This window comes from Struthio camelus, chromosome 5, assembly GCF_040807025.1.
Source record: "Struthio camelus isolate bStrCam1 chromosome 5, bStrCam1.hap1, whole genome shotgun sequence".
Lineage (NCBI taxonomy): Eukaryota > Metazoa > Chordata > Aves > Struthioniformes > Struthionidae > Struthio > Struthio camelus.
Window position 1 is genome coordinate 39,739,944 of NC_090946.1, and position 27,679 is coordinate 39,767,622.

The 27,679-nt window shown below is 48.4% G+C and overlaps 1 protein-coding gene across 6 annotated transcripts; it reads left to right on the forward strand.

Annotated features, from left to right (window-relative positions):
• The first annotated feature begins 64 nt into the window (after nt 1-64).
• ARHGAP1 (Rho GTPase activating protein 1) lies at nt 65-27,316 on the forward strand. 6 transcript variants are annotated; one of them, XM_068945789.1, is made up of 14 exons: nt 85-151; nt 5,579-5,762; nt 6,455-6,547; nt 11,623-11,652; nt 17,219-17,306; nt 17,551-17,682; nt 18,173-18,259; nt 18,891-18,989; nt 19,762-19,869; nt 21,085-21,161; nt 21,576-21,653; nt 22,231-22,359; nt 22,588-22,691; nt 23,380-27,316. In XM_068945789.1, the coding sequence occupies exons 2-14, from the start codon at nt 5,624-5,626 to the stop codon at nt 23,557-23,559; spliced, it is 1,344 nt and encodes a 447-aa protein (XP_068801890.1). In that variant the 5' UTR covers nt 85-151; nt 5,579-5,623; the 3' UTR covers nt 23,560-27,316. The 6 variants fall into 6 exon arrangements, with proteins under 6 accessions (XP_068801892.1, XP_068801890.1, XP_068801893.1 ...); XM_068945790.1 differs by having other exon boundaries at nt 127-147; XM_009684582.2 differs by lacking the exon at nt 85-151 and adding an exon at nt 5,312-5,482.
• Nucleotides 27,317-27,679: the final 363 nt, after the last annotated feature.

Sequence of the window (27,679 nt, forward strand, 5' to 3'; positions counted from 1 at the left end):
GGCGGAACGGCGCGAGGGGGCGGCGGGCGCGCCCGGACGGCTTCCCGCGGCGCGCGGGGCGGGCGCGTTCCCGTGGCGACGGGCCGCGCTTCCGGCGGGCGGCGGATGCTGGCGGGGCGGCGGGCGGCGGCGGCGGCGCGCGGGCCGGCAGGTACCGGCGGCGGCCGAGCTCCGGGGCCGCGGCGGCGGGAGCCGGGCGGCACCGCCCGGGCGGGGGGAGCGGAGCGGAGCCCTCCGCGCAGGGGCGGCGGCGGGGCCCGGCTGTCCGCGCGGGGCCCGAGGCCTCCGCTGGCGCTGCCGGGCCGGGGCCGGGGCCGGGGCCGGGGCCGGGGCCGGGGCCGGGCGGCTCGGGCGGGGGCGCTGCTCGCCGGCCGGCCGCCGGAGCCCCCCGGGGGCTTCCTGAAGGGAAGGTCGCCGCCGCGGGGAGGGTCGCGCCGGCTGCCGCTTCTCGCTGCCCCCTGTGGCGCGCTGAGGGCGGCGGGACTCGGAGGGGAAAACTGCGTTGGGGCAAAACGTCCGAGGGGCTGGTCCGTGGTGCAGCAGCTGGGTTGTGAAAAGCAAGGCTCAAAGGCCGGGAAAGTTTTTCGTAACTTTTTTTTTGCGCTTGGCACGATCTAAGTAACTGCTGAGGTTGGCGCGCGGCAGTTGCGCTTGGTCGGGCTCTAGAGCCGGCTGCTTGCTCGCCCAGCTCCAGCAGCAGCCCAGTGGCTGGTGATCGCCGCAGACAGTGTGCGAAAGCCGCAGCAGGGCCCTGGGGGCTGACGGGCCGTCCGCTTTGGTGCCTAACAGCCTGGCTTTTTAAATGTCCCTCCTGATATTACTGTGTAGTTGGCATGTGTTTTCAGAACTTTTTTCCTTTCTTTTTTTTTTTAAACTATGTAAATAGCTAACCCGCCTTTGAGTCTGTTCTTTGAATCTGGGCTTTCATAGAAGCTCAGTCATAGCAGATCCGAGAGGATCAGACTTACGGCAGAGGGGAGGAGGAAAGGCACAGTCTGTCCTTAGGGCTGTGTGTGCCCTTGTTTCCTCAAGTGCAGCCACACTGCTTGTGTAAGAGGTGGGTCCCGAGTAGCACTGATAACAACCGGTGGAGCTTGTGCTGGGGCTCTGACCGAGGAAGCTGAGCTCAGCTCTTTTGCTGTCTTGCTGGTTTGTTTGCAGGGTTGGAGGAGGTTGATTGCTAGTCAGGCTGAATTTCTAGTGGGCACGGGGGTGGCTTTCAGCTAAGTGTTTGGGATGACTGGGGAAGGAATGCTACTGGTTTAAGAAGCTGTTACAGTAATGAAGGACCAAATTTATTCCAGAAGCAATAGCTTCTTGAGTTATCTGGTCGTTAGGGAGCCAGACAGAGGCAGCCCGGCTGTTGACTCTCTGACTACTTCAGGGGAGTGGTGCTCTCAGTGGTATGATCAGTTTTGGTGGGAGGCAGGACTTGCGCAGGACTTTCTCAGCGATTCCTTCAGTCCTGGGCCTTGTTCACGCAGAGCCTGCGTACTTGGAAGATGTGCTGCTAAGCAACTGGTTGCTTTTCTTGCAGTGGGGAGAGGAGCCCTTCTGTGGGGCTGAGCCGTGCCTAATTTGAGTTTTACTTCTGATGTTGACTCCTGATGTTCTTACTTCTAGGGTGTTGCTACTGAACATAGGCTAATTCTGTGTTTGATATTAAGACTGTAGTGAACTGCAGGGACTTGGCTGGTGTGCCACGAAAACCAGACATCTGTGCAAATTAACCTAAACTGGGAAGGGGCAGATGACAGCAGAGTCAGAAAAATAATACAACAGCCCCAGAATGTGGATTGCTCTTGGGTCTGAGCATTGCTTGTTAATAAGTCAAGGGAGAAGAAACCACTTGACTTTTGTAATTCTTTGTTGCTTGTAAATATGTGTACAGGGCATGCTAATACAGGGATGGATATGTTTTGATGTAGATTTGTATGTAGATTTACTTCTGAATTAGTAGTACATCCAGAGGAAAAACAGGAAACGGAAACTGCAGAGTAGGTATAGCTGAGACATGAGTAGCAAAAGGAGTAGCAAAACTGGAATTGCAAAAAGAAGGAAAGTCTGTGTGAGCAGCAGCTACCAAGACTTCATAGACACAGGTGGGCCGTCTTCCCTGGCTGGATTCTGTTGAGATTTGTGTAAGGAGGAGTCTCCAGCCCAGAACTTGGGTAAAAACTATATTTTAAAAGCCTGAGGTTTCTCGCCTTTAACAGAACATGCTGTTCTACAGCACATCTCTCTGCTACTGAGAAAGCCAATTCTTATTAGAAAGCAAAGCACATGCTTAGCAAATGTTCAGGTAAACCAGTATAGGTGCAGAAACCATACTTAAACACTTGGAAAAAAGGAAGTAGTTTAGATCCTAGCAGTAAATGCTTCTGATGTCAAATATGATTCTTTAGTTTTTAAATGTTTGACTATGCTTTTTACTTTTTACATCTAGATATATCATTTTTCTTGCCTTATGACTGGCTAATACAGGGCGTGTAATTTACGTCTTGCCATTATGCTTAACTAAAGCAAGCAGAGAACTTAAATTGTGTTGCGTGTTTAATCAAATGCTGTTCTTGAACAACTGTTTCATCCTTACACTGAGAAAGGGTGGACTTTCTTTTCAGTGACAGGTTCTGCTTATAGGTCGCATTTGAGTAGACAGGGAAAAATCTCATGCGGCTGCACTCTGTCAGGAAATAAAATGGATTCCCTTATGCTAAGGCCCTCAATTAGTTTCTTGCATCCTGCCTCTCAGGTCCGGGTCTCTCTTTCTCAGTGTCTGCCTATTGCTAGGCAGTTCGAGGATACTATTTCTCTAAAATGCTCAAAGGTTATCTCATGTGAGACCCTGTACTTTTTTGTTTTGCACTATTGGGAAAGTGGTGGGGGAAGCTCTGTGAAAAGCCTTCTAGAGCTCTCTGAGAGCTAGAGACTGGGTCACAGGAAGAACAAAAATTCCAAGAGCTCTTCTGCTCTGGATCCCTCTTCAGTTAATGTTTCTGTCCTGAAACCTAGAGCCAAAGAATAGAGCTGCCTGCCTGCCTGCCTGCCTGCGAAAAGCATGTGGGCATATCTGGGGAGCCTGGTCTGCCTGTCCAAAGGGTGAGGCAGAGTTTTGGCGAGAGCATTATCCCTTGGACTCTTTTTTCCAGTGTGGCACTGTAAGGATCCTACTGACTGCTTCCTTCTTCCACATGGTGCCACACTGGGATTAATCTCAGAAGTAGGCTTATGGGGAAATCCCTTGCTGCTGTCTGATGCTTGGCACTTACGCCTCAGGTGAAGTGCTGCAAGTTGTCTCTGCAGTCAAGTTGTGATCCTTCTTGTAGTGAGGAAACTTAGCATCTTGCTGCCCCTATGACAGTACTGTCACTGCTCTGTAGGAAGACTTGGGTTTGATCCCTGAGCGCTTTTGGACCTTGCTTTTGAATATTGTCGCTGCTGGGTGTTCCTGAGAACTTGACGCACAAGGCGCGTCTCCTGGGCAGCAGTTGCAACTAGGTCCTCTCTTCCCACCTGGGCCGGGAAGTCCCTGAGAGCAGGGTATGCCCAGGTGCTGACAAGAGCAGCAGACAACCTTGGGGCTGTGGACGCTTCTTCCGTGCGAACATCAGTGTGCAGTGCTGGGTTGTCGGGCTGCTGAGCTGCAGTGGAGGATACTTTAAGCACACTGAGTCATAGGAGTTGGTGCCTGATGTTACCATAGAAATCAGATCTGTTGCTAGGGGTGGGGAGTTGGTTGTCACTTGGCTCTGCTGCTCTGCATGGTTCCAACATGAGCTCATGGTGCAAGGGAGCCTAATTTCTTGCTCTGTGTCCCTCTGGGAACGGAGGAGGTCAAACAGCAACCCCAGCCCTCATGGGACAGCATACTAATTTTGCTTGGGTCTCTGGCTGGCTGAAGCTGTCAGGCCCTGTTTATCTGCTGAACTGTCTTGGTGATCCACTGCCCATATATGTCTTGCTCTTTCGTATTTTGGGGATCTCATTTCATTTGTTTTGCAATAGCTTCCAGCCGTTTGGGAGCCACAGGGAAGTGGAAACTGGTTATAAACTGGTGAGTAAGAGATAAGGGATGACAGGACACAGTAACCCTTGGAGAGATCTCTGGGGTGGGGGACGAACACTGGATATCCATTTTGCTGCCCTCTCAAAATGTACCAAAGCTCAGCGTTACCCTGAGCGTGGACGTGACACCTTCTGATGCTCAGTCTCTCACAGTTTTAATTCTCTGTGCTTACGTCCATGTAACTGTTTCACGTTCTGTTGGATAGATGCACACATTCATGCTCTAGGGATGGAGGGGGCAAAATGTCAGTGCCCCCCCTCCGTTCTGCCCAAGGAAATAACTCCGTTATGAGTGTAATCGTTCCACACAAAGGCATTGTGCCGCCTCAGATCATCTGCAAAACAAGCACAAGCGTGCCCAAGGAGCAACACTGCAGAGTCTTGCTGATGCAAGGTGTCATTTCTGCTTGTTTTGTTATAGTTCCTCTTGGCTTGCTGCCTGTTGGCCGCTGAATTACTGTCCTTGTGGTGATGATAACTTTGGTCCGTGTGAGCCCTCTAGGTCTGCATGTTTTTCCTGTCCCGTGTTTCCTTGCTTATTTCCAGGACACTGACATTAGATGATGGCGGCTGTTTCCTAGTGGACTTCCCTAAGAGTTGTTACTCTTAAGAGGTGCTGTATGCTGTGCTAGCTCAGTCCTGGGTTTGACGTATGCACTGCTCCAAGCGAGAGTGAGAAATATTTGCAAGCAACAGCAAACACAATGAATTCTCTGTTGTTTCCTGGACCCTCTTAATTCCTTGGTCTCCTCAGTATTTTGGCATGCTTGGTGAAAAGTGCTTATTACAGCAATATAGCTTTAATATAGGAGATGATTCCTGTGCTACTTACTATCATGTAGAAGAAAGGATTTGCTGGGTGATGCTGAAAGGAGATCTTGGTTATATGTGATTGTTTTCCCTGTCTTATTAGCTTAGCCTCTGAAATCTTGTTTTAAGAAGCTCTGAGTGAGCTTCTCCTCACTTCTGTGTTCAGATCCTAGCGTGCTGAAGCACCCACTTTGCTGCTGCTGAGAGCTCTGGCCATCTCTTAAGGCCGGGGGGGGGGGTGATTCCTGGGAAAGCTGCCAGCGCTGGGCGGGCGCAGCTGTGGAGACAGCTGGGCATTGTGCCAGCTCTTCGGGGTTGGGGGGGAGTGGAAGGGAGAGCCTATAGCTGGTACAGTGAGTGTATCAGGCAGGGGCTGGTGTAGCCTGTCGCCTTCCTCTGCGTGTTGCTACTGCTTCCCTTTCAGGAGAGAAACTAATCTGGACACAGCTATGGTCAAGCAGAGACTCACTGAGGGTTGGTACAGGCTCCTGATGGAGCCTGTAGGAAAGAATCTGACATATGTTAGTGCTTCTGGCTTTGGAGGAAGGGGAGTTTATGCCTTTCTGCCTTGAGGGGAAGGGGAAGAATGACCTCTGAATAGCTAAAGGTATGGTGTGGGAGGCTGTTGGAGAAATCCATGGAGAGAAGCACTTCAGGGAGGGAGACAGTGTGATCTCAGTGTCTGACCTAGCAATCTCTGCAGTTTTCCTTCTAGACTCTGCAAAACAAACTGCAGTATTTGGGGACCATGGCTACAGACCCACTGTCAGAGCTTCAGGATGACCTGAATTTGGATGATACCAACCAATCCCTCAGCCAGCTCAAACTGGCCTCCATAGATGATAAGGACTGGCCAGCAGATGAAGTCCCTGTTTTTCCCAAATCAGGTGAGTATTCCTGCTTGCTTGGGGTCTGGGTTTAGTCCAAAAAGGAATCATTTGCCCTGCAACACCATGGCGGTATCAACATATACAGAGAGTCCCAGCTCCATGTGAAAGTTTGTTTATACATGAATGTTGCACCACACCCAAGTGAATTAGCCCTGCCATTGAACAGCACTAAAAAAAAATCAAGGCCAACTGATAATAATATACTCTTGTCAGTCCTGGGACTGGCTGCACTTTGATGCTGAGAGTACAGACATGCTGTAAGTCTTTGAGTGTCCTCTGTTATGGTCTCTTGCAAGATAGCTTGGTCTTCCTGGTTGGAAAGGTCTTGGACTTCCATGTGGGAGGTGGAACTGGAGATCTGAGCTGTTGTTCTGAAAGTCTGTAGGAATCTAACCAAGCAGTATTCTGTGGACTGTGTTGCCCGAAGAGATTCGTGGGAGTTAGCCCAAAGGCATCGGACAGCATCCATCAACGGAGAATGTTAAGGTCCTCCTGCTCTAAGCAGCCATGATGGTGCCCTTGGCACATAGAATTTCGGAGGCAGGTTTCCAGAGTGGCCAGATTCGTACACGAGTCCCCTCCGTGCTGTGGAGCTATTTGTTCCCATCCCTCTATCTCTGTTGCTCTGTTCTTTGCCAAGGTGCTGCAGATCCCTTCTGCTAATTGTTTATTCCTTGTGTTTTGTGCAGAGGACTCCAAAGGCTCCCCTGAGCCTGTCACTCACCTGCGGTGGGACGATCCCTATTACGATATCGCCAGGCACCATATTGTGGAAGTGGCAGGTAGGGCTCTCTTCTCTTTGTTTCCTCTAATAATGTTTTTGCAGCTGGAGTGAGGAAGAGCCTTGTTAATGGGATTGTGGAAGCATCTGCTGTATGCCAGGCCCAAGTGGCAAGGACAGCTGGCATTGTAAAGAGAAGGAGGACCAAACTTCTTGAATGTTTGCATTAAGTTTAATTTGCCATTGACCGTGATCTGACGTACATTCTTTCTTGAGTCTTACTGTCTTTATTATATTATTAGTGGATCTCAATTGCTTGAGCTGGAGTGTTTTAGATGTAGCTCTTGGCTATATCCGCGGTGGGAGATGTGGATTCTGCGTGATAATGCCACAGAAATTACCTAGCTATGCAGTACAGTTGCAAGCTCCTCAGCTGACTGAGTAATCCACAGTAGGCCTGACAGCTGACTATTGTATATGAATGGCCAGAGTTTACCATCCGGTCCCTATACAGCATTTTTTAGAAATCTGGAATGTGGGGAATACGCCCAGGGCCCCCCGCAAGGAAGGACCTGATCATTCAGTGAACTGTGAGTCACAAGCATTCTGATTTCCTCCTTGTGGTTGTCTTGTAAATATTATTTTAATTATAGTAACCCTGGGCAGGTTACTTCTGGGAGCTCCATAAGAAAGACTTTTGGGAGTAATTTTGTGTTGCTGTGGTAAGGCGAAGAGAGGTAATTCCAGTTTGTCCTGCGTTCCCTGTTACGAAAAGCCTGCTTAATCTGTTGTGACTTGATTCACACTTCCTCCTTGATTATCTGTAGCCACCTCTTCCCCTTCCTCCTGCCTTTTTGATGTACCCTGGTCCCTGCCCCACATGTGAAGTTCAAGAGAAGCAGAGTTGCCAGCTGGAGTCCTTCTGATTAGAGGTTGTTCTGCAGCAGGGTTTGACTGGAGAGGGAAGATTCTCAGGCAGTTACCTTGGTAAGAGTTGTCCTGACATTGTTCTTTCCTTGGCCGTCACCTAGAATAAGGTTTCTTTCTCCTGACCTCTCATGTTGCATTTTTTAGGAACACAAAATGATAATGGCAAATTCAAAACTTCATGCTTCTTTGTCTCTCTGTGCCTTGGTTGCTCAGAATGACAGGCGAGTTGTTCAGCCTTTCGGCGGCTGTGCCTTTTAGATTCTCTCCTTAGTGCTTTGATTCGCAAATGTATTAGTAACCTTCTCCATGGAGCTTTCAGGAACCCCAGTTCCAGGACTGGGCTTGATATGGCTCTGCACCTTGTTCTCCCTACTCCTGAAACTGGGATGGGGCAGATGTGTGGACTCCGCTATGTCAGAGATAATAACTAGGATATGTGGAATGCGAATGACAGAGGTAACCGGTGTTTCTGAACTCTGGGGGCTGATGAGTTAAATGATACTGCTGTTCACTTCAGACGAAGCCCAAGGGCTTGGCAGAGAGCTTAGATCAGAGCCATTGATAAGACTAGAATGTTACCTGAACCAAGGATACCCTTTGTGCGCTGCCTTCTGACGTAAGCACCAGTCTTTCTGTGGGACTTCTGTTCCAAAGTAACACAATGGTTTTTAGCAGGCTCTCTGCGCGGAGTGTCACTGAGATGTGTCTAGTGCTGTTGCTGGAAAGCAGCCATTTGACACAGATGTCTAGGGTAGTAAATGAAGAACTTTCTGCCTTCCTGAAAGGATTTCAGGGTGGTATGGTGGCTGACTAGAAGATATGCCTATGTTATGAAAGAAATTTCTTCCCCATCATGGTTTAAATTTGCATTTCTGGGAAGTTCTCCATCCCTTTGATGCACCTCTGTAGAGAGTAAAAGCCTTTCATAGAAGCATCTGCTGTTGGCTGGCCGTTTTTTGCCAATAGCTGGTTCATGTAAAACCTTGTGAGCGTCTCCCACCCAGAAGGTGGTGTGATGCCTTTCTAGGGCAAGGAAGACCTAATAGCACAGCTCCAGATAATGGATATGCTGACATAGTTGTGAGGTTCACTGGTGTCTTATCTCCTCGAAGGAGGATTTATGAAGTTGATCAAAGGAGTCTGAGTCACAAGCTGGCTCTGAGTTGAAGCTGTTTGTTCAGTTTTCTCGGACAGTAATTAATAATGTTAACTGTTCAGAGAATCAGACAGGGTAGTGTTTTCTGGGCTATTGTAGGAGGCAAACAATCTGTGAAAATCTGGAAAAATCCTATTAGAAGTGGCCTGGGGGATTAAAATGGGACTGTTTGGACGTGGCTCTGCTGACTAGTTGTGCTTTAGGTGCAAGGAAGGCTCGCCACTGGGAGCCTGAAACTAGTGGCCCCACCCTGGTTCTCTTGCAAGTGGTAGCAAATGGCGGCAGATCAAGCGTAGTTTTATCCGTTCTGCTGCGTTATGAGCTTTCACTTCTGAATCCTTCCCTGCCCAGCACTTCAGGGCAGAAAGCATATGGCTAATTCTGTTTGTGCCTTCCTTGAAATATATTCTGGGGTGTTGATGCTATTTTGAGACAAAAGCAGAAGGCTGGTTCCCGTCCTCGGGCTGAGCTCCACGAGCCCAGGGTTATCCTGTGCGGTCAGAATAGTAGTTGTGTCTTGAGGGATGGGTGCACAGAGTTAATAGACAATAGCTTGTTAAAAACCCAGTTTTGATTACAAAAAGCTAACACGCACATTTTCTAGCTAAACTTTAATTTGTGATTCAGCACAAGGCGTGTTGGATTTGAATATCCTAGCTATCTGGCCCACAGAGGAAGGAAATTGTTCAAAAACCCGTTGCAGAGTTTGCCAGAAAATAGGTTTCTATGTTTGGTTTTCCTCTTCAAAATAGTTCAGTGCTCTCATGGGGACTCTCCTTTGTGCTCTACACTCCTGTCTCATCTGGGGGCTCGATCTTCATGGAATGTGCTGTCCATGCTGCACTGCTTTTTGTCCACTGGTAAAGAGCAGCCGTGTCGTTGCTGTCCCTTGCGGTGGGGGAAGATGGGGCATAAGGCCTCCAGACCACAGTTCCAAGAAGTTACCATGCCACTGTTATGAATCAGAATATTTTAGTTGGGGATACCGTCTTTTGTTTCTGGGATTTGGTGTGTTTCCAAAAACTACACATAATCATCTTTGCCTAGACTTTCTGACTTGCCTTAAGGTGTCCATTTCTGGTATCTTATGTTGGCTCTGGAGAGGTCTCTGCGTGGCTGTGCTGTTCTAGACTCTATGCTTCTTGTGGGCATAGTAGCAGACAAATTTGTCTTCACACGTGACTAGAATTTGGAGCACAGGCAGCTCGATTTCACTATACACACCACTTCTGCAATGTGGATTTTTTAAACTTGCTCATATCATGTAGCATTTGGAGGAAACCCAGGCTTGTGGTTGAAGGCTATTGAGGAACTACCCCAAACTTCTGTTAGGTGTGAGAGTTTCTGTATCCTGCTGCTATTTTTCATATGGCAAAGGTGCTGCTTCTATCTCCTTGAGGACGGAGGCAAACTGCAGTGCAACAAAATCTGCATTGCAATGATATGGCAGATGGTTAGTAACAGTTTGAAGGAGGTATCTGGAGATGCCAGTTTCTGCTGGTAGTCTGGGGATATGTGGGAAGATCAGGGCTCTTGAACAGCTCCTTGGTAGTGTGTTGTTCCTTGCTTATTCTTCTGCCCAGTCAGAGATACTGATCTCATCCTTGTGATCAGTATGCAAACCTGTAGCTGGGAGGTACATCTGAATTCCCATTTTCCCCAATAAGTGACTTTCTTCCTTTTGGAAATTGTCAGGAGAGTGGCTATTGCCATTTACTTAAGCTATGTAGTCCCGGCCCAATGACGTCAAAGCATTGCTGAAGCTTAGAGCATGTTTTTGCTAGCTTGTTTGTGGGAAACTTGCTGCCTCTCCCCATTAACTGGTGGTCTGTAGGGCTGTGCCCTTGCAGAGAAGGCTCGATGCTGGTGTGTAGTAAGATAGTATAGTCTGGTACCAAACTTACTTTCAAAAGCATTGTGCTTGGCTATTGTTGGTGCCATCCCATACACCTGCTGGTGACAAACTTGTGACTAATGCTGATGATTTGCTGTTGCTGCTAATGACTGACATGGGAAAATAAAGCCAGTCTAGGAGCACCAGTAGCTGCTGTTTCAGTAAAGGAGCAAAGGCTGAAGTTGCAGACAAAGCTGCTGTTGAAAGTATGTTGCAGTGTGTTTTTGGTGCCTAATGGGCTCCCCAGAGGCCTCTTAACAATACTCCCCTCCAGTATGGTACATTATTTTTGGCTCCATTAACACAAGATGCCTGCATTGCTGCTGCATTTGGATGTCATTTCTGGCTTTGGTGATTTATTTATTTATTTATTTATTTATTTATTTATTTTAGAGTATTGGTATGATACAGTTTGAGTTGCTTCTGGTGAACTGGGCTCTCCCAAAAGAAGCTGAGCTGGTGCCCCCTTTTTGGACATGTGTGATCAAGGGAACCGAGAGTTTCCAAAATAGCCCTGCTCTAAGCAGTCCCCTCTATTAGGTCTTAATAGAGACATGCAGGTTTGTTGAGTATATAGGTGTAGGAGTGAGGGAAAGGGGTTGGGGATGGCAATAAATGCCTTCACAGACTCCTCCCTGTCTGGAGGAAATTGGCAATTTATTGTTTTGTTAAGAGTCTATTGAAAATATTTTTAGAAAGCCATGCATGCATTAGAGTCTAACTTTCCTCATCTTCTGCTTATTCGTGACATTTAGCTTCTTGCGAAACAGTCTTTTGAATGGATTATTCATACAATATGATGCCATCCTCTGTACACTTCTAAGGTTGTTCAAAAGCCCCTGACATTCACAGTAAGGTGCACTTCACCCTATTAAAAGGGGTAGTACTGCAGCTGCTGTTTTGCACGTGCGGGAAGCATAACAGTAAGGGTCAGAAACTCGACTATGATTACACAGAATTGCTTGCAAGTTCAAGAGGGACTCGGGAATCATGAATTGCAGCTATCACCTCTGGTTGTTAGATGAGGTTGCTTTGGAGCACTGGGAAAAGATGAAGTAGAGAACTTGATCGCTGATAGCAACTGAATGCATCCCAGTGACTACCTGGGAAAGGGTGAGAAACTTGGCTTGCTGTAACTTTGTTTCTGTTCCTCCAGACCAGGGTGCACTTGATGGGGCCCGACCAGGTAGGTAGATTTTTTTTGTGGCACTAACATTTGATGCTGTAGATCATGATGTTCCTTTAGCATGACCGTGGCCTGTAGCTGGGTTATCTCAGGGGAGCCCAAACTTTGCTCAGCCTTGGGCTGCACTGGCAACTTTTCAGGAGTCCAAAGGCTGTACATAATTGCCATCTCTGAGGGCTGCACTTCTGCCTGAGGGGCAGCAGAATCATCAGAGCCAAATTTGGCCTATGGGCTTTACTTGGGGCACTTTGGGGCTCTTGGGTCTCAGTGTAAATTCTGTTCTTCCTCTGTCACGGTGGTGGCCTCTTTGGACCGGTTCGATTTGAACACAGATTTACCATGTTGTCCTGCGTGCTTTAGAAGTTCATCCTAGGATCGCTTCCTATTCCTTCATTTGATCTGCTGCTGTCACTTGCTGTGCAGCTGGCACTTAAATTGGATTCTCTAGCATGAAAGCAACTATTATCAATTTCTTCTCCGTTTAGCTGCAGAGGAGATGTTGCGCTTTGGCAACTTGTTCCTCATTCTAGCCTGGAGCTGTGCTAGACCGCGCAGTGCTTGCTGAGCATTTGTGAATGTTCTCTGGACTTCAATCCCAAGCGTTAAGAATTTGGCTGTCAGTGCTTTCACTCTTACCAGTGTAGATGAAACTCTCTCTTGATGTGCTGTTCTTTCTGCTGTTCCTGAACAGCAGGCCGAGACCTTTGCACAGTCTGTGGAAATGCTGGTCCCCACTACCTCATTTCTTGGGTTCTTCTCCCACCTCTGCCATACTCTCAGGTATCCGCCCATTTTGCATTCTTTAGTCTGACCCTCTGTTTTTTGTTTTTTTAAATCGGTTAAAACCTGTGATCACCAGTAAGACATTAAAGGATTTTGATATTTATCCTTGCTCCTGGCATCACTGATTTAGTGACAGCGTATAGACTCCTAATTTAACTTTGCCCTACCTCTTGCCAGGTCCTGCTCTGTTTCCCTGACCATCTGCAATGGGAAAAGCCACTGATACCCATCAGCCAAGCAGAGCTGTAGTCTCTTGAGAAGGCTTTGTAATTCTGTTTCGTTATTGGGAATATATAGGTTGAAGAAATCGTGTACTGGAATACTTCTACTTTCAGCTCATAGTTTGTATGACCTCCTCCTTTTTTTCTGAGAGGCTAAATCCACTTTGGAATTCAACAGAGAACTAAAATCTACCAACCACATGTAAACAGTGCTCAGCTGTGTCATAAGCTTGGCAAGAAGCTGAAATTACATTAGAGAAGATTTTAACCGACGGTGGCCCTGATAAACATCCTAAGCTTTGTGAAACTGGTATAGCAGCGTTCCAGAACTTTAGTGTGTCCTCTCCTTGTCCCTGGACTCTGTAACTTCGCTGTTTTAGCTGTAACATGAGCTTTTGGTGGCGGGTTTTATCTGTCTGCATTCTCTCAGTATTGAAATACCAAGATATCCCAATTAAATTTTTCATCCAAGTCGGATCCCTGGGTGATGATGCCTGGCAAAACCAGGAATGAAGAGAGTCCCCCAGACTGTAGTTTTGCTGCCAGCCAAGTCATACGGTAGTTTCAAGTCGTGGCACAAAGGGTGGGTGATATTTTTCAGGAGAAACACCTGGAAATACATAGCAGGATTGCAAGTTAAGCAAATATTTTCCCTGTAGGCTTTACAGATTCATTTAATGTAGACTGATCTTCTCAGAACAGTACTGCTACCTTGATATAAATTCCTGTTCTGATACATCTGCATTGCTGCTGAAACCTTCACCTCAGTTTTTAAACTTCAGTCTTTCCAGAAGTGTGGTCCTGCATGGAAGCTTGGAACCATGGGAATGCTGTTCCTTGCCTCGTGTCTCAGAAGAGTCCTGAAAATGTTACTCTTTGGATGAAAGGAAAAACTGGATTTGTGCTTTAAAGGCAGCATGGCACTATTCAGAAAAATGAGCATGTCCATCAGTGCTACAAATCAATATTGCTTTAGATAAGCAGCAGTCTTGGCTGAATAGGCTTTGCATATTGGCTGCCATCTTGCTCTTTCTTGTTAAACAACTTCTGGATTCCATCCTATAGGGAGGTAGTTGTATTTCAGTGTAGACTGAAACTATTTCCTTTACGTATGGACGTATTCACAAAGGTATGCATATTGTTGGGGTGCTTTGGGAATATGAGTGATATATAATTGCTTTTTTGCTGGCTTATTGTTAACTGTTGCTGAGCGTTCCTTTTCTGGGAGAGAGAGAAGGCAGCCTGAGAAGCTGAGTAATGCACATGGTCTATAGTACATGGTCTATAGTTCTGTTCAGTGGAAACTTTAATTGCTTGGAATTGCAAACAAGGGATGAAAATGACGATACATAAGATTAATATTGCAAACAGGAGAGCAAACAGTACAAGGGATGGAGCATCTGGGAGAGATCAAATGTGATAAGAATCTGTTCAGTTTGAGGCAGAGAGGCCACCTGGAGGCAGTTTGCTCAGACAGCCGAGAATGTGTGGAATGGGTTTTAGGTTCCTGTTTATTAAACTGGAGCAACTGATTGTTCAACTCTGATGCTCAGGATCTGGATTTTGTCTTGTCTGGAGGAACCAGACTGATCTAATATGTCAGGTGGAAACAGGATTGGCAGCTCTTTGTTTAAAATGTTTCTATGTTGACAGGCTGAACTCAGTGTGATGAAACTGGAGTGAAATCCGGAACTCAGTAATGGGCATGCTGGTTCCTGTGTAGTTGCAATACATAAATTCACTCTGGTTTGGAAAGTGAAATGAGCCGCTGCTGTTTCAGTGATCCAAGGGACTACAGATTATCTTTTAGCCTACTTGGCCCTAGAAATTGTCCAGAGGAAACATGCTGTCTTCCCTTCGAATGAATCATGTATTGTCTGTTCTTTCTTTATCAACAACCACAGACCTTTTCAGCTATATAAGGAATGAGATTCTGGACCTTGCATAGGCCCTTCCATAGGCTTTCATGTCATTGCAGAGGAAGGTGTTTGAGGTATTTGGTTCGTGTCTTCTCCCTTGTCAGGCTTGGAAATCAGTGCCCAGGAGCCTGAAGCTGAGTGTGTGGCAACCGCAATATCTCATGAACAAGATGCTGTGCTGCAGTTCTTCACAACCAAGGCCTGCCTTGATCAAGCCTGGGATCTGGATCTGACCCTCAGACCTTCTAGTTTGGCATGAAATGCGTCCTCTCAGTTAACTGAAGACAGCACCTGCTCTGACTTTAGCAAGGAGCTGTAATCTGCAGAGGTCTGCAATCTGTCTGGCCATTCTCTTTCATAGACCCCGATTACTCCAAAACTTGAGAGATTTTCAAATGCTGCCATCTTCTTGCTACTCTGTGAAGGCAGGATCCTCCTTTTTCCAGATGGAAATGTAAGAGTGATTAAAGACTACTTGGAAGAGCCGTGAGATGCCCTGTCCTCCTGCGCAGGGCTTTGTAGGCTGCACTGTTTTACAGACAGCTTATGTGCATTAGACCCAGCCCTAAAGTTCATAGCAAGCTACCGAGAAACTCTGGCTAGGCAGAGAGTGGGCTACCATGGGATATGCAATGTGATGTTGGTCTTGTGGCCTGGCTGTGACTGTATCTAGTTGTTCCGGATGATTCTTGCATCACTCTCTCATAGTCCTGCATTCTGGGTTATGTGTCCTCCCTAATTGCCCCTTACCTTTGCATGTGTATGTCAGTGTGATGGCCTATGCCACCCCCTTCCTAGTCTATACCTAGTGCTGCCTCAGTCGGTGTCCCTGACTTTGTAGAGGTTCTGGCTTATGTGTATCGGTAAATTCTGTCTCGTGTTGTCTGGTGAATGACTTGGAAAGGGGATTTGCAAAAAAAAAAAAAAAAAAAAAAAAGCAAGTGAATATACAAGTGAACAACTAGAGAGAGACTGTTCTTCTGGCTGGAATGGGGGTGAAAGGGAGGGTTGGGGGCCTCTTAGTGTCGTGGTTTGTGTATGTGAGTTCTCTGGTTGCCATTTGCAGCAGCAAGTGGTCATCTATCATGGACTGGTAATGTTCCTGTAAACCTCAGGTTTGCCGTTAGGTGGTTTCATTTGAGATCTCGGTTGCTACAAGGCAAGTCTAGCCAAGAGATAGTTGAGGGCCAGAGCCCATGCAAGGGTGGAAAAAGTGGCTGCATGCCGTGAATACTGTTAATGAACATGAGGCAAAGGATATCTTTTGAGAGGAATGATGTGTTGTAGGGCTGTCCTGCACAAGAAGAGATCCTGGCTGCTTTTCTGTGCTGCAGTCTTGATGGAGTGGTTGTGCTGAAGGGAAGGATGGAGGTTTTACTGAAGTATAACCTCAGTAGCCCCTTTGCCCTCTTTGTGCTCCTTCTATATGGCAAGAAAACTTAGCTCTCCAAGTAGGATGAGTAGCTAGAAAGATGGGAAAGCTTTAACTCTTCACAGTAAAGGAACAATTTCATCTCTACTGGTGCTAAAAAGCCAATCATCCTTATGGTAATGGATTTAGTGGTGTGTCTACTTGGGAGAGAACAAGACGTTCTCTTAAACGTCATATATCCAAAAGATCTGTGGCCTGGTTCTTACTGATCCGAATTTCTCAGTTCCCCTAGCTTGTCAGCTAAGCTTCTCTGTGCCCATTTGCTTGGGTTTTGTTCATGGGGCTGAGATCTCTGCTGGCAGAAGTCCACTGACGTCTGAGGACTTGCTTTGGGGAGAACTTGGCCCATTGTCTCTGAAGCCTCAAGAGGTGGCTGGGGCTGTCTCTCCTGAGATGAAGTTCCTTTTTGGGTTATTTGGATCCAGCGTGGTGGGGGTTGTTCTCTGCTGGGTTTTTAACATAGAATGGTTTGTTCTACTGCGCTTTGCAGCTCCTTGGGGTTTCCTCAGGTTGGAAAAATATCACTGTGGATGGAAAATCTAGGAAGCAGTGAACAGCTTACTCTGCAAAACCCTCTGGAGGATTCAGCAGCCCTGCTTGGTCCATCTCTAGAAAATGCTTGTGAAGATGCTTGCTTCTCTTCTCTGGGATGTGGCTGGGACTGCCTGTTTCTGTGAATTTCTTGGTTCCCAGGGTATGAAATGGCTTCGTTCTGTGTGCAGGACCGAGCTTCAGGTGAAGCAAGAAACAAACATACCATACTTAGTCTGGGGCTGTGTGCAGGAGGGGAGGAGTTGTTCTTGCGTTTGTGAGGGGCAGTTTTCCCTGTGCCCAATATATGTACACATCAGGAGCGGTTTTCCCAGGGGCAATGTTAAGGCCCCAAGCACTCTTCTGCTCTGTTTACTGGCCACTGTCACTGTGTGCCCCAAGGCAACTTGACTTCCAATCCTTCCTCTTCTTTCAGGGCTGGAGTGTGAATTCTGTTCTCCATTCAGACTGCCAGCTTGCCAGACCCTTGGTGTTCAGGTTTCTGCTTCCCCACTGGACCCATGGCAGCTCTGCTGAAAATCAGGTTTAGCTTTACTGGCAGCAGTGGCAATCCAGACTTCTGCTTGTTATGGAGGTTTCCCATGCTCCATTTCTGCCTTGCTGCAAAGACTACAATGTAGTCCTAGATCTCCCTGTAATCTCTGGCATTTCATCTGCAGGTGATGACAAGTACGGAAGGAAAGTCATTTTGTTCAGTGCCTGCCGGATGCCCCCAAGTCATCAACTTGATCATGTGAAACTGCTGGGGTGAGTAGTGACTGAGGAGGTGGCTATTTGACTTCTTAAACCTCACGTGATTCCCAGGTGCTGGATTCTTGAGGTCAGTTCTATATGCAGTGGCTGCTTCAGCTGGACACATCCTTGCAAGCTACTTACCTCCATTACTGGGAGTGCAAATCCTCTGTTACTGCACCCTAAAATAAGGCCCAAAGGGAGAAAGAGCCTCTCCATGGCCGAGCATGAAGTAAGTTCAGCAGTTGTATCTTTGCAGGTACCTGAAGTTCACGTTGGACCAGTATGTGGAGAGTGATTACACACTGGTGTATCTGCACCATGGCCTGACCAGTGAGAACAAGCCATCCCTGAGCTGGCTGAGGGATGCCTACAGGGAATTTGATCGCAAGTGAGTAAGTGGGGGCAGCAGGGAAAGATATAATATGTTTTTCTGTAGCCTAACATAGAGAATCTTCTCCCTGGCCCCCTATGTAGCTTGGGGATCGTAATCTACTATTGCTTATATCTGCTGTTTGTGAAGGTGAGCTGTTTAATGCAGGCTGAATCATGGGATGCACAGCTCCTTCTGTAGTTACACCCTTCAGGCAACAGGCAAGCAGGAAGACCAGGAACCAGTGCAGATGTGTCAGCCCCATGGTATAATTGTTGCTTCCTGGTGAGGCTGCTCACTGCTTCTTGGTGGATCTAGGATCAATGGAGAGCATGCCCTCAGGCTGCTGGGCTGCCTGAGAGAGCTAGGAAGCATGGAAGAGTGGAGGTCAGGCCGTGGTGAGGCAGAGTGCAAAAGGAATGGAGTACCCATGGGTGCCTTAATCTTGTGGAAAGGTTGATTCCTTTGCTTAAAGCACAGCTCATCCTCACTTAGCCTCTGTTGGCAGGTACAAGAAGAACATCAAAGCGTTATATATTGTACACCCAACTATGTTCATCAAGACTCTGCTGATTCTCTTCAAGCCCCTGATCAGGTAGGAAGCAATGTAGGAAGCTCACCTGCATCATCACACGGCGGGGGGATAATGGGACATTTTCAGTGGGATGCAAGATGAGCACAGGCTGCTGAGCGTGCCCTGGTTTCTCTCAGCCCGTGTTGTCTCCTTGTGTTTCTGAGCTCAGAAATATTCAGACAAAAGAACAGCTGCTTTGGGAGCCTACTGAGTTTGCAGTTCTGTACTGCTCCCTTGCTATCCAGCCAAGCAGAAGCAATGTGTTGCAGGCTCTGCTGCTAATCAAAAAGGAAATGAGAGCATCTGTCCAGATTACATTTAATCCCTTGTGTTCATGCTGGACACGGAACTTTGTAAAATAATTGGAAAGGGAAGTTTTCTCCAGCCTACTGCTGAGTTTAGGAAGGGGAAGCCCAGGGCTTCAGGGAGCCTGCCTCTGCTGTGGCTTCAAACATGACTTGTAAAGGCTTGGCATTTCCTAGTAAAATATATGACGTTGGAGAGCTATGTGGGAAACATCTCTACTGCTTGGCCATACCTGCCCCGTTGCCCCACTGATGTCTCTTGCCTGTTCTCCTTGCCTTTGGGAAATCCATTCTTCTGATGCTGGATTTCCTGATGCCTCACACATCTACTTGTCTCTGTTTTTCAGCTTTAAGTTTGGGCGAAAGATTTTTTATGTGAACTTCCTTAGTGAGCTGGAGGAGTATGTGAAGCTGGAGCAGTTGGGGATCCCAAATCAAGTGCTAAAGTGAGTGCTGCAAGTCTCCCATTTGTTTAGGGCTCCACAATATGGGGCCTTTCTGCAGGAATGGCAAGAGGGGGAAGCAAGTGAAGGGGATGGAAGGGCTTGTTCCAGCCAAGCAGTGGTTATCCAGGGAGTGGTGCCAAGTTGCTGTAGGGACCTTTGTTTCTGTCTGCTTCCCTTCCTGTGTGTTTTTGGCCCCTGTACCCAGCTCTGTCATAGAGTTAAAAATGCTTCTCTGGTGGAGCGCCCATCCTACCTCTGCCACACACCACTTGGGGGCTTTCTGCAAGCTACTGACCTTAACACTGACCTGGAGTTCTTGGTGCATATCTGCTGTGTCTGGGCATCTGCTTTAGTCACTTGGCACACTTCAGCTTGCCTTTAGGGCTTCCCAAAGTCACCAAAATCTTGACCCTACTAGACTGATTCCCTGTCACTCATTCACTCATGCATGCAGCTGCCTCATCATGAACAGTGCTGCCCTGGCCTCCTGCTCATGCTCTCTGTGATCCCCAACTATTCCCCCAGTCCAACTTCTGACTCCAGACGGATCTTCCTTTCTGTCTGCTTTTTGCTGACAATCAAATGTTTGTTCTCGTTGCCCTTGTGCTCCCAATCTGCCTGTCCTGTTTTAGTGCGGGTGGAATGAACTATGCTAGGCTGTAGCTTCCTAAGAGCTGTTACCAGCGGGTCAGCAGTGGGTCATGTGCAGAGCTGGGTTGGTGTTTTTTCTGAAAGATGGAATGGCTCTTTACTAGTCTATGTTTTGCCACAGATATGATGAATATCTGAGATCCCTGCAGAAACCTTCACAAGTGCCCCAAAAGCCAATACCCCCACGCCCACCGCTGCCAAACCAGCAGTTTGGAGTTTCGCTCCAGCAGTGAGTATTTATGATTGTGTTGCTTTTGCCCTGGCCTGGCTGATATGAGGTCACTGTATTTATAACTGAACAGCTGCAGAAATGGCTGTAAAATTTCTTGTAGTTTAGACCTCTTACAAAGTTTGAGTCATCATCCTTTTGAGAAATTGTTCTCATGTCCAGATCCTGGCTGACCCAGTTCAGTTCCACCCTCTTGATTCCCTGGCTAGATCCCACTGTAAATGAGGATGGGATTGTTTCTGCATCCAAGGGTCAGTAAGGGAGAAGTAAAATAGGGGCTGTGAGGGCAGCTTTTTGCCACTAGAAACTTTCTTTAAGCAGAGGAAGTCTGAGAGAAGGTGATTGAAGTTGCTTTAGATTCTCTTTTTTTTTTCCCATAGTGTAAATACTATTTTAAAAACACTTCCGTTCACCCTTATACTGATTCCCACCCCTCGTTCCTGCACAGTCACACAGGCGAACAGAGATACTGAGAAGGGATAGTGGTACTGGCTAAAAGCTGAAGGTATTTTTAACTTTGAATGTGATTTGGTAGCTGGCAAACGAGGAGGAGCCAGTACCCTGTGGCCAGACAGACTCTCTGAAGCAATCTGAGAACACGTTCCCCAGCTTCAACAGAACTTTTCCAAATTTAACCCAGGGGGTGCTATATGCCTGAGCTTGTTAATGGCCTGAGGGAGTGAATGGCTCCATGCTTTGAAGTGGTATGGACTGTCAAACGTGAGGGTGCCAGCTAACACGTTGGCATCGCTAGACCTTTCCTGCCAGCCGTTGGGTTTGGTGTGTCATCCATTACAGTGGGTAGGTGCAGGCATGGGGTGGGCAAGTTTATTCTGTGCATCTTTCTCGCACGTGTCGGCTGCTTTCTGTCCTTTCCTACAGTGGGGGAGGACGAAGGAGGTTGAGCCCTCTTCAGCCGGTTTATTAACAGCCTTGTCTTCTGGGAGCCCCTTTGCCCTGGCATGCCATGATTTTTAGAGAAGGCAGGGAAATGTTCCTGTAATGTAGTAACAAGCCCATACTTGCTCCAGTGAATGACTTAGCATAGTGGGTGAGGAGGAGAGAAGGCTGGACTAATGGGTGAACTGGAGACTGGGGTAGCAAGATCCTCTGTGCCAGTCAAAGGTCCTGCTTGCGTGGGCAAGTTTGAGTGTCTGGGGCTGCATGCAGGGCAGAGATGACCAGCCATTTTTAACCTTTCATCTCTTCCCACAGTCTAAGGGAGAAGAGCCCTGATCAGTCGTCTGTTCCTCTGGTGGTCAGGGAGACCATTGCCCATTTGCAGGAGCATGGTGAGTGATGGGGGGAAGCTGCAGCCCCTCTTAGTTCCACGTTGGTGGCCTCTCCTCCATCCAGTTCCCATCCAGAGTGTGATGAGACACAGGAGAACAGCAGCACAGAATAAGGTATAAAGACCTGAGCTAGGTGAATTAGCCTTCAAGAGAGGTTCTGCAGTTTCATGGCCTTGCAGACCTCTTTCTTCTGGCTCTCCACACTCCCACTTATATGAGAGCAGCAAATTCTCCTTTTATTCTGTACCTGCTGCTAGAGGTAGGCAGGAAGAATTGCAGTACCTGGGACTTGTTGGGGACTTGTTGGCATCTGTCTGAACAATCCACAACATGGATTTACGGCCCTTAAGACTGGTGTTCCCAGAAACTCCCATGTGACTGATATTTCTTTTTCTTTCTGCTCTCACTTCACAGCTCTTGCAACAGAGGGGATTTTCCGGAGATCAGCAAATACACAGGTTGTCAGGGAGGTCCAGCAAAAATACAACACGGGTAAGTGCCCCAGCTCAGCAGAGCCCCTCTTGTTCCCTAACTCCTGCTGTCCAAATAGAACTGTACTGGAGCTAATCTGTCATGGCTCCTCTCCTTCTCTGGTAGGGCCCTAGGTGAGGCCTTACTCTAGTATCAGGACATGACCCGAGCTGCAAGGAAGAAGTGTCAGATACTGTGTAATGCTTCTGCTGTGTGGAAAACCTATTCTTTTGCACTCGTGTTTCCCTTACTGTTTTTTTCCTTCCTGAAAATTTCCCCATTTCCCAGGGTGGACTACCTCATCTTAGTGTGGTAGGAGGACAGAAGGAGAATGCTGGAAGGTGAGAAGATGACCAGGAAGAAACCATTTGCTTGGTTTGATGACTTCTAGAGGTGTACCGCTAGATTCAGGGGTGCTTTGCTTTTGGAGCAGGTTTTTCCGATCTGCCTGGAAGATGTGGTGCTTCAGTCCCTTCTCCATGTTCTTTTTTAAGATGCTTCTTCCCCAGTTCTGGGCTCTGAGTCTCATGTCCCATTCTTTGTCTGGAGCAAGTCCTGCTTTGGCAGTGAGTACTGACTCTCTGCTCTACTTTCCCAGGTGTGCCAGTAGATTTCCAGCAGTATGAAGATGTCCACCTCCCTGCTGTGATCCTCAAGACCTTCTTGAGGGAGCTACCTGAGCCCCTCCTCACTTTTGACCTCTACAGCCATGTTGTGAGCTTCCAGAGTGAGTTGTCCCCTGAATATTGTGTGCGCTGTCCCCTGAATATTGCACTGGGCAAGGGCAAAGACCCCTTCCAAACCACCCTTGACTGGGGAAGGGGCAGCCTTGCATGGGATACCCTGTGACTGCAAACTGAGCTTTCATCAGGGTGGGTGCTGAGGTATTCCCTTTTTGCATGGAGAGGTGAGGCTTTCTCATGGACCTGCTTGCCCTACGTTCCTCCCTTTATAGGTGTGGAGGAGGAGAAACGTGTGGATGTTGTTCGCAAAACACTCCAGACTCTGCCAGAAGAAAACTACCAAGTGCTTCGTTTATTGACAGCCTTTCTGGTGCAGGTGAGCTGCTCCAAAGAGGGCGTTCAGAGGTCTATTCCTTGAACCAGCTTTTTGACTGCCCGCTCCCTCCTTCCCTTTGAGAGAAAATGAGAGTCAGGCCGGGAAATTTCTTCACTGTATGCTCCTCTTGTACAGAGATTGGAAATGATCATGATGAACTAGCCTAAAGTAGTCCCTTCTCATAAGGCTGAGAGGTACAGGCAGGCGTTAAGTCAGTGTGGTCTGTACTGAGGAGGCTGAAAGCTTCCTGGGGGGCAGGTACAACTGCAAGGTGTCCGAGTAGAAGACTAGAAAAGGGATCTCAGAACCAATCTAGAGGACTTTTTGTTGCTAGGGACGCCACTGCAAGGCTACACTAGCAAGAAGGAAGATGATTTTGGTTAGAGTGGTGATCAGGACCAAAGAGATATCAGCTGAGAGCACTCTTGGTCCTGGTATTATGATGTGTCCTAGAGACTGAATCGTAATGGGATGTGGAAAATGGCAAGATGTTGCTCCCTACCTCCTGAGTGCTGGAGGTCATGTGTGTTTCCCCCAGCCGTCTTCTGGCAGTGGGCCTTCAGCTTCTGTCTGCCATCCTCCTCCCATTTGCCCTTGGGGGTCTGTTAACTCTGGCTTTGGGGAGGGTAGAGGGCAGCTGCTGTGCTGTTCTGTAGGATTCACAGTGGTCTTTTTCCTTCTCACACAGTTCTCTGCTCACAGTGACCAAAACAAGATGACAAACACCAACCTGGCAGTTGTTTTTGGCCCAAATCTGCTGTGGGCCAAAGATGTAGCCATCACCCTCAAAGCCATCAACCCCATCAATACCTTTACGAAGTTCCTGCTGGACCACCAGAAGGAGCTCTTTGAGGATGTGGAGGCCTGAGCCCAGGCCAGTCCACGCTAGCACACTGTGCCCACCTTCCCACCTTCTTTCCCACCTTGTCTTGGAGCTGTGACCAAGCTGTCTCCAGTGCAAAGGGACCATTGATTCCCCGGGTGATGAGCAGTGAGGGCTGTGGAGATGGTGGAGTAAGTGTGTAAGTAAGCGAGCAGGAGACCTGCTGCTCCAGGTGGGGAGGGGAGCTGGTCTCCCGGCTGCTGGGAGTGGAGTCCTAGCCCACCTGCCAGTCTGTGCAGCTCCTCCAGGGCTCATCACCAATCTGCTCCCATGTAAGCTGATCTTCCTTCCTTTCCTCCTTCCCTCACATGTGGTTTTTCTGCCCTCCTGGTCCCTTCCTCAGCAAAGACCTAATTTGTTTAAACTCCTTGAAGTCCTAGCTCATCCCCCTTGCCTCAGCTGGGCTATCAGGGCCACGGCAGGCTTACTGTTGTGGGTTTTTTTTGTTTTTTTGTTTTTTTGGCAGAGATGTTCTTGCTGAGTTCCATCTTCTCAGCCCTGAACATGCATCCTGCCTTTCCCCAACGGCGCCTGAAGCAGCGAAGGGAGCAGGTAGCTCTTATACTTTGGGTACCAGCATGTTGTGCACTTGGCAAACACCACTCTAGAGCCTGTGTTTTTGGCAGGCAAGGTGAAGGACAGGCCCAGGGTTGCATGGGCCTGCCAGACTCTGACACAGGGGAGCTGAGTTTAGCCCAGCACTCTTTGGGGTTAGCTGCTCCAGATATTCTTCAGCTTTCCTGGGATATGGTGGGTGAGGTGCCTCCTACAGTTACCCAGCTCAGGTGTTAATGTCCCTCCAGCAGCATTTCCAGCCTTGTTGGGAAGGTTCAGGCTCAACCTGGCTGTGTGGGGGGCCTGGTTGAGGCCATTCACAGAGAGTGAATCTGAATTGCAGGGGGCAAGTGCCCTAGTGACACTGAACTGCTGAATACCTTGATCACTGCCTTTCCCTGTGGCAACAACACAAGGCCTCTTCGACCCCTTCAGGCACATATATCTGTACTAGTTGGCACAGACTGCCTTGGCCATCCTTTTTCTCTTCAGTTTGAGCTGAACTTTCTCCGGCAGAACATAGCGGAGAGCATGGCCTTGAGGGAAGGTCTGAGGACTGAGGCTAACCCTTACTTTGGAGTGCACTAGACCTGGCTTTCAAGTCTCTGCCCAGGTGCTGAGCGCTCATGTGCCAAAGCTGTGAGGGAACAGCTTCTCCATGCTGAGGACCTTTGGCCCATCTATTCCTCGGTTCATACTTCCCTTCCATCCTATTGTGGAAGCCTGATCTGATGCATCCTCTATACTCTGGGCATGGCTGGAGAAATCTGGTTGCCTGCAAGGCAGGCTCAGAGCAGGGTGGGCCCAGTGTCTTCCCAAAGTAGCTGCAATACAGTTAGTACTTTCACTGTTGGTTTTGGATTGCAGCATTCCCCTTACTTGAGCTAAAAGAAATCCCTATCCTTAGCCTGGACCTGAGAGAGTGTTAGTGAGGAAGCTTCTAGCCTTACTTTGCCAATGTGTTTTATCTTGTGCCCTGCATGCCTGGGCCAAGCTTGCTCCCTGCTGCATCTGCCGCAGGGACAAATGTATTGGACCAAGCAGAGCTCATTTTTTAAAGTCATTGGATCCTAAATGGCGTTTATTTTTTCGTAGTATTTTAGCCTACCTTTAAACACTGCTCAAAGGTTGGTGCCCTGGTTGTAATCAAATTAAGTTGACACGCCGATGATGAATATCAACAACAGGAATTGTGGAGATTGCTATTTCTGCTAAGCTCCATAATGGGGATGAGTGCGAACCTAGGCAGCTAGCTCCGTGGGGCATCTGTGGGGGCACTGCAGGTCCAGCCAGCTGGTTTGGGGAAAGTGTGAGGCAGCGCAGGTCCGTCCAGCTGGGATGGGGAAGGCGCACCAGTGTGTGGGTGGGAACAGTGAGCCAGAAGCTGAACGCTCCTAAGACTGGAGCAAGGGATGTTCCAGGACAGGGCTGGGTCTGATCCCTGCTAGATGCTGGGAGACTCTGTCTTATGGAGGCTACCAGGCTACTTAGTCTCCCTCCCCTAAGAGGAGGAGTCTTCCCTGTCTGGGTAGGATGTGAGTGGTTTCAGCCTGGACAGTTCACAGCAGTAGGCAAATAACGTTTGGAGGCAGAGATACTCGGCTCTCTACTGGAGTGAGTTACGAGGGCTGATTTGCTGTGGAGAAGTACTCTGCTGGGATGGACAGTGGAGGGAGAGGTGTGCTTGGCCCAATGTTTTCTTTAAGAGGCAAGGCTTACTTGACAGCCTGGGAGGAGCAAAGAGGCTGAAAGAGTCCAGGAGCACTGCTTGCTTCCTTTCCCTGTGAGCACCCTGCTCTGTGTAGGCTTCAGCATGGGGTGAGGCTGGGTGCTATGACTATATCTTTAGCTGACTCTGGCCTTGCTTGTATCTCCCTAGAGGAAAGGCAAACCCAGCTAACTTCGCTAGGGACAAACAAGCTCAAGGCCAGGAGCTTGGAATGGGAAGTGCCTGTGCGCTGGGGCTGCTGCCCTATGCGCAGTCCCAGCTCTTTGGGGAGGGTAGCAAGTACTGTTCCCTGCCCCATAGTGAGAGGAGCAGGGCTGGGATAGCTTAGCCCCTCTCCAGGGAGGGAGCAGGGATTGCTGCAAGTGTCTGTGTTATGTCTTTTTTTTTTTTTTTAATTAATTCTTGAAGTAATGTTTCTTTTTTTTAGCAAAATGAAGCCTGGTGCATCCCCTGCAGGCAGGGATAAAGCCTGCTCCAGGTCAGTGCCTGCAGGGAGCAGATTTGGAGGATGTTCAGGAAGCTCCTACTGCTCGTGGTGGGAAAGTGGTTGTAAATCCTGGAAAGGACCCAGTGTAAATATCCTCTTTCCTCTGCTGCTCCTCATGCTGGAGCTGCTAGGGGCCCTGGAGCAGGCAATGTAACCGGGGCTGCTTTTGCTTCTGCAGTCTGCTCTCCTAAATGCCTTTTATTGAAATATCCCTCCCATGACTTGGGCAGGGAACTGGTCTGGGCCTGCCTGTGGCCTCTGCTGGGTGGGTGGCCACAGGAGCTTGCATCTGCCAAGCCCATGGGATTAAATTCCCTCCTCACCTGGTCAGCCTCCTCATGCAGAGCACCACAGGCAGGAGCTAGGCCCAGGGGCCTGCCTGGACTGTTTTTTCTCCTCTGCGTGCAGGTAGGGGACAGTATCTGATTAGGGAGCTGGTCTTTGTCATTTTTCTCCTTGTCGTAGGGCTGCCCAGGGCTCCCTTTCATAGCTTATTTTTCAGATTAGCTATTAGCCACTTTTTCCTGCGGGGTTAGAGAACTCATTCCACTTCCAACCTCTGCATTTTAGCACCTAGCCCATTCCCCTCTGCTGAGCCTAGTGCTATCTTAATGGCCCCAATGACTCCCTGCTCCCTGGCCCAAGCTATATACTGACATTAGAGCCAATGGGTGATGCAGATGGTGGTGGGGCCACCTGGATGCCTTGTGGTAGTGTCTGCTCGTTTGATAGAGGGCTGAGGGCTGGTTGGGCCCTTGTTTCTTCTTTTGTGTGTGGAGCCCCTGTGCAAAACTTCTGGCTTTGCTTTCGTTGCTAGTGTTCCCTGCCTTCTTTTCTATTGTTCCTCAGGTGCTGGGCTGGGGTTTTCACAGTGGTATCAGTTCACATTCATGTTTATTTCCTTCTAATCTGCACCAATCTTATATTTCACAGTTTGCACTTTTTGTATTTCAATAAAAGTCAAAACCTAATCCTAGATCCAGGTGTATCTGTCAAGTGGCAGCATCTGTGGCACACCTACAAGCAACAGGAACAAGGGTGGCTATGCTGCCAACCACAGCCACGCGGAGAGAGGAAAGTGAGTGTGAAATACCTCATACATGAGTAACTCTGGGAAGAATTACTAGTTTGCAGGAGACTCAGAGTAAGGCTGGAAACAAATTTAGAAGAATGAAGTACTGCAAGTTTGGCTCTTTGCTGTACTGCAGTAGGCTGAACAAGGCTGGGCTGCGGTTGCTCCTTCCACGTTACTGTCTCCCCATAGTGACAAGTGGATGAGTACTCTGCTGAGAATCACCACTTCCTAGAGGAGCAGCCAGGCAGCTGCGGGGTTT

What these genes read in the sequence shown, in the direction of transcription:
- ARHGAP1 (XM_068945789.1), top strand. Translation starts at nt 5,624, where the DNA reads ATGGCTACAGACCCACTGTCAGAGCTTCAGGATGACCTGAATTTGGAT. An exon ending in TTTGGAGTTTCGCTCCAGCA is followed by an intron (nt 19,870 to 21,084) that starts GTGAGTATTTAT and finishes CTCTTCCCACAG; the next exon opens with TCTAAGGGAGAAGAGCCCTG. An exon ending in CCATGTTGTGAGCTTCCAGA is followed by an intron (nt 22,360 to 22,587) that starts GTGAGTTGTCCC and finishes CTCCCTTTATAG; the next exon opens with GTGTGGAGGAGGAGAAACGT.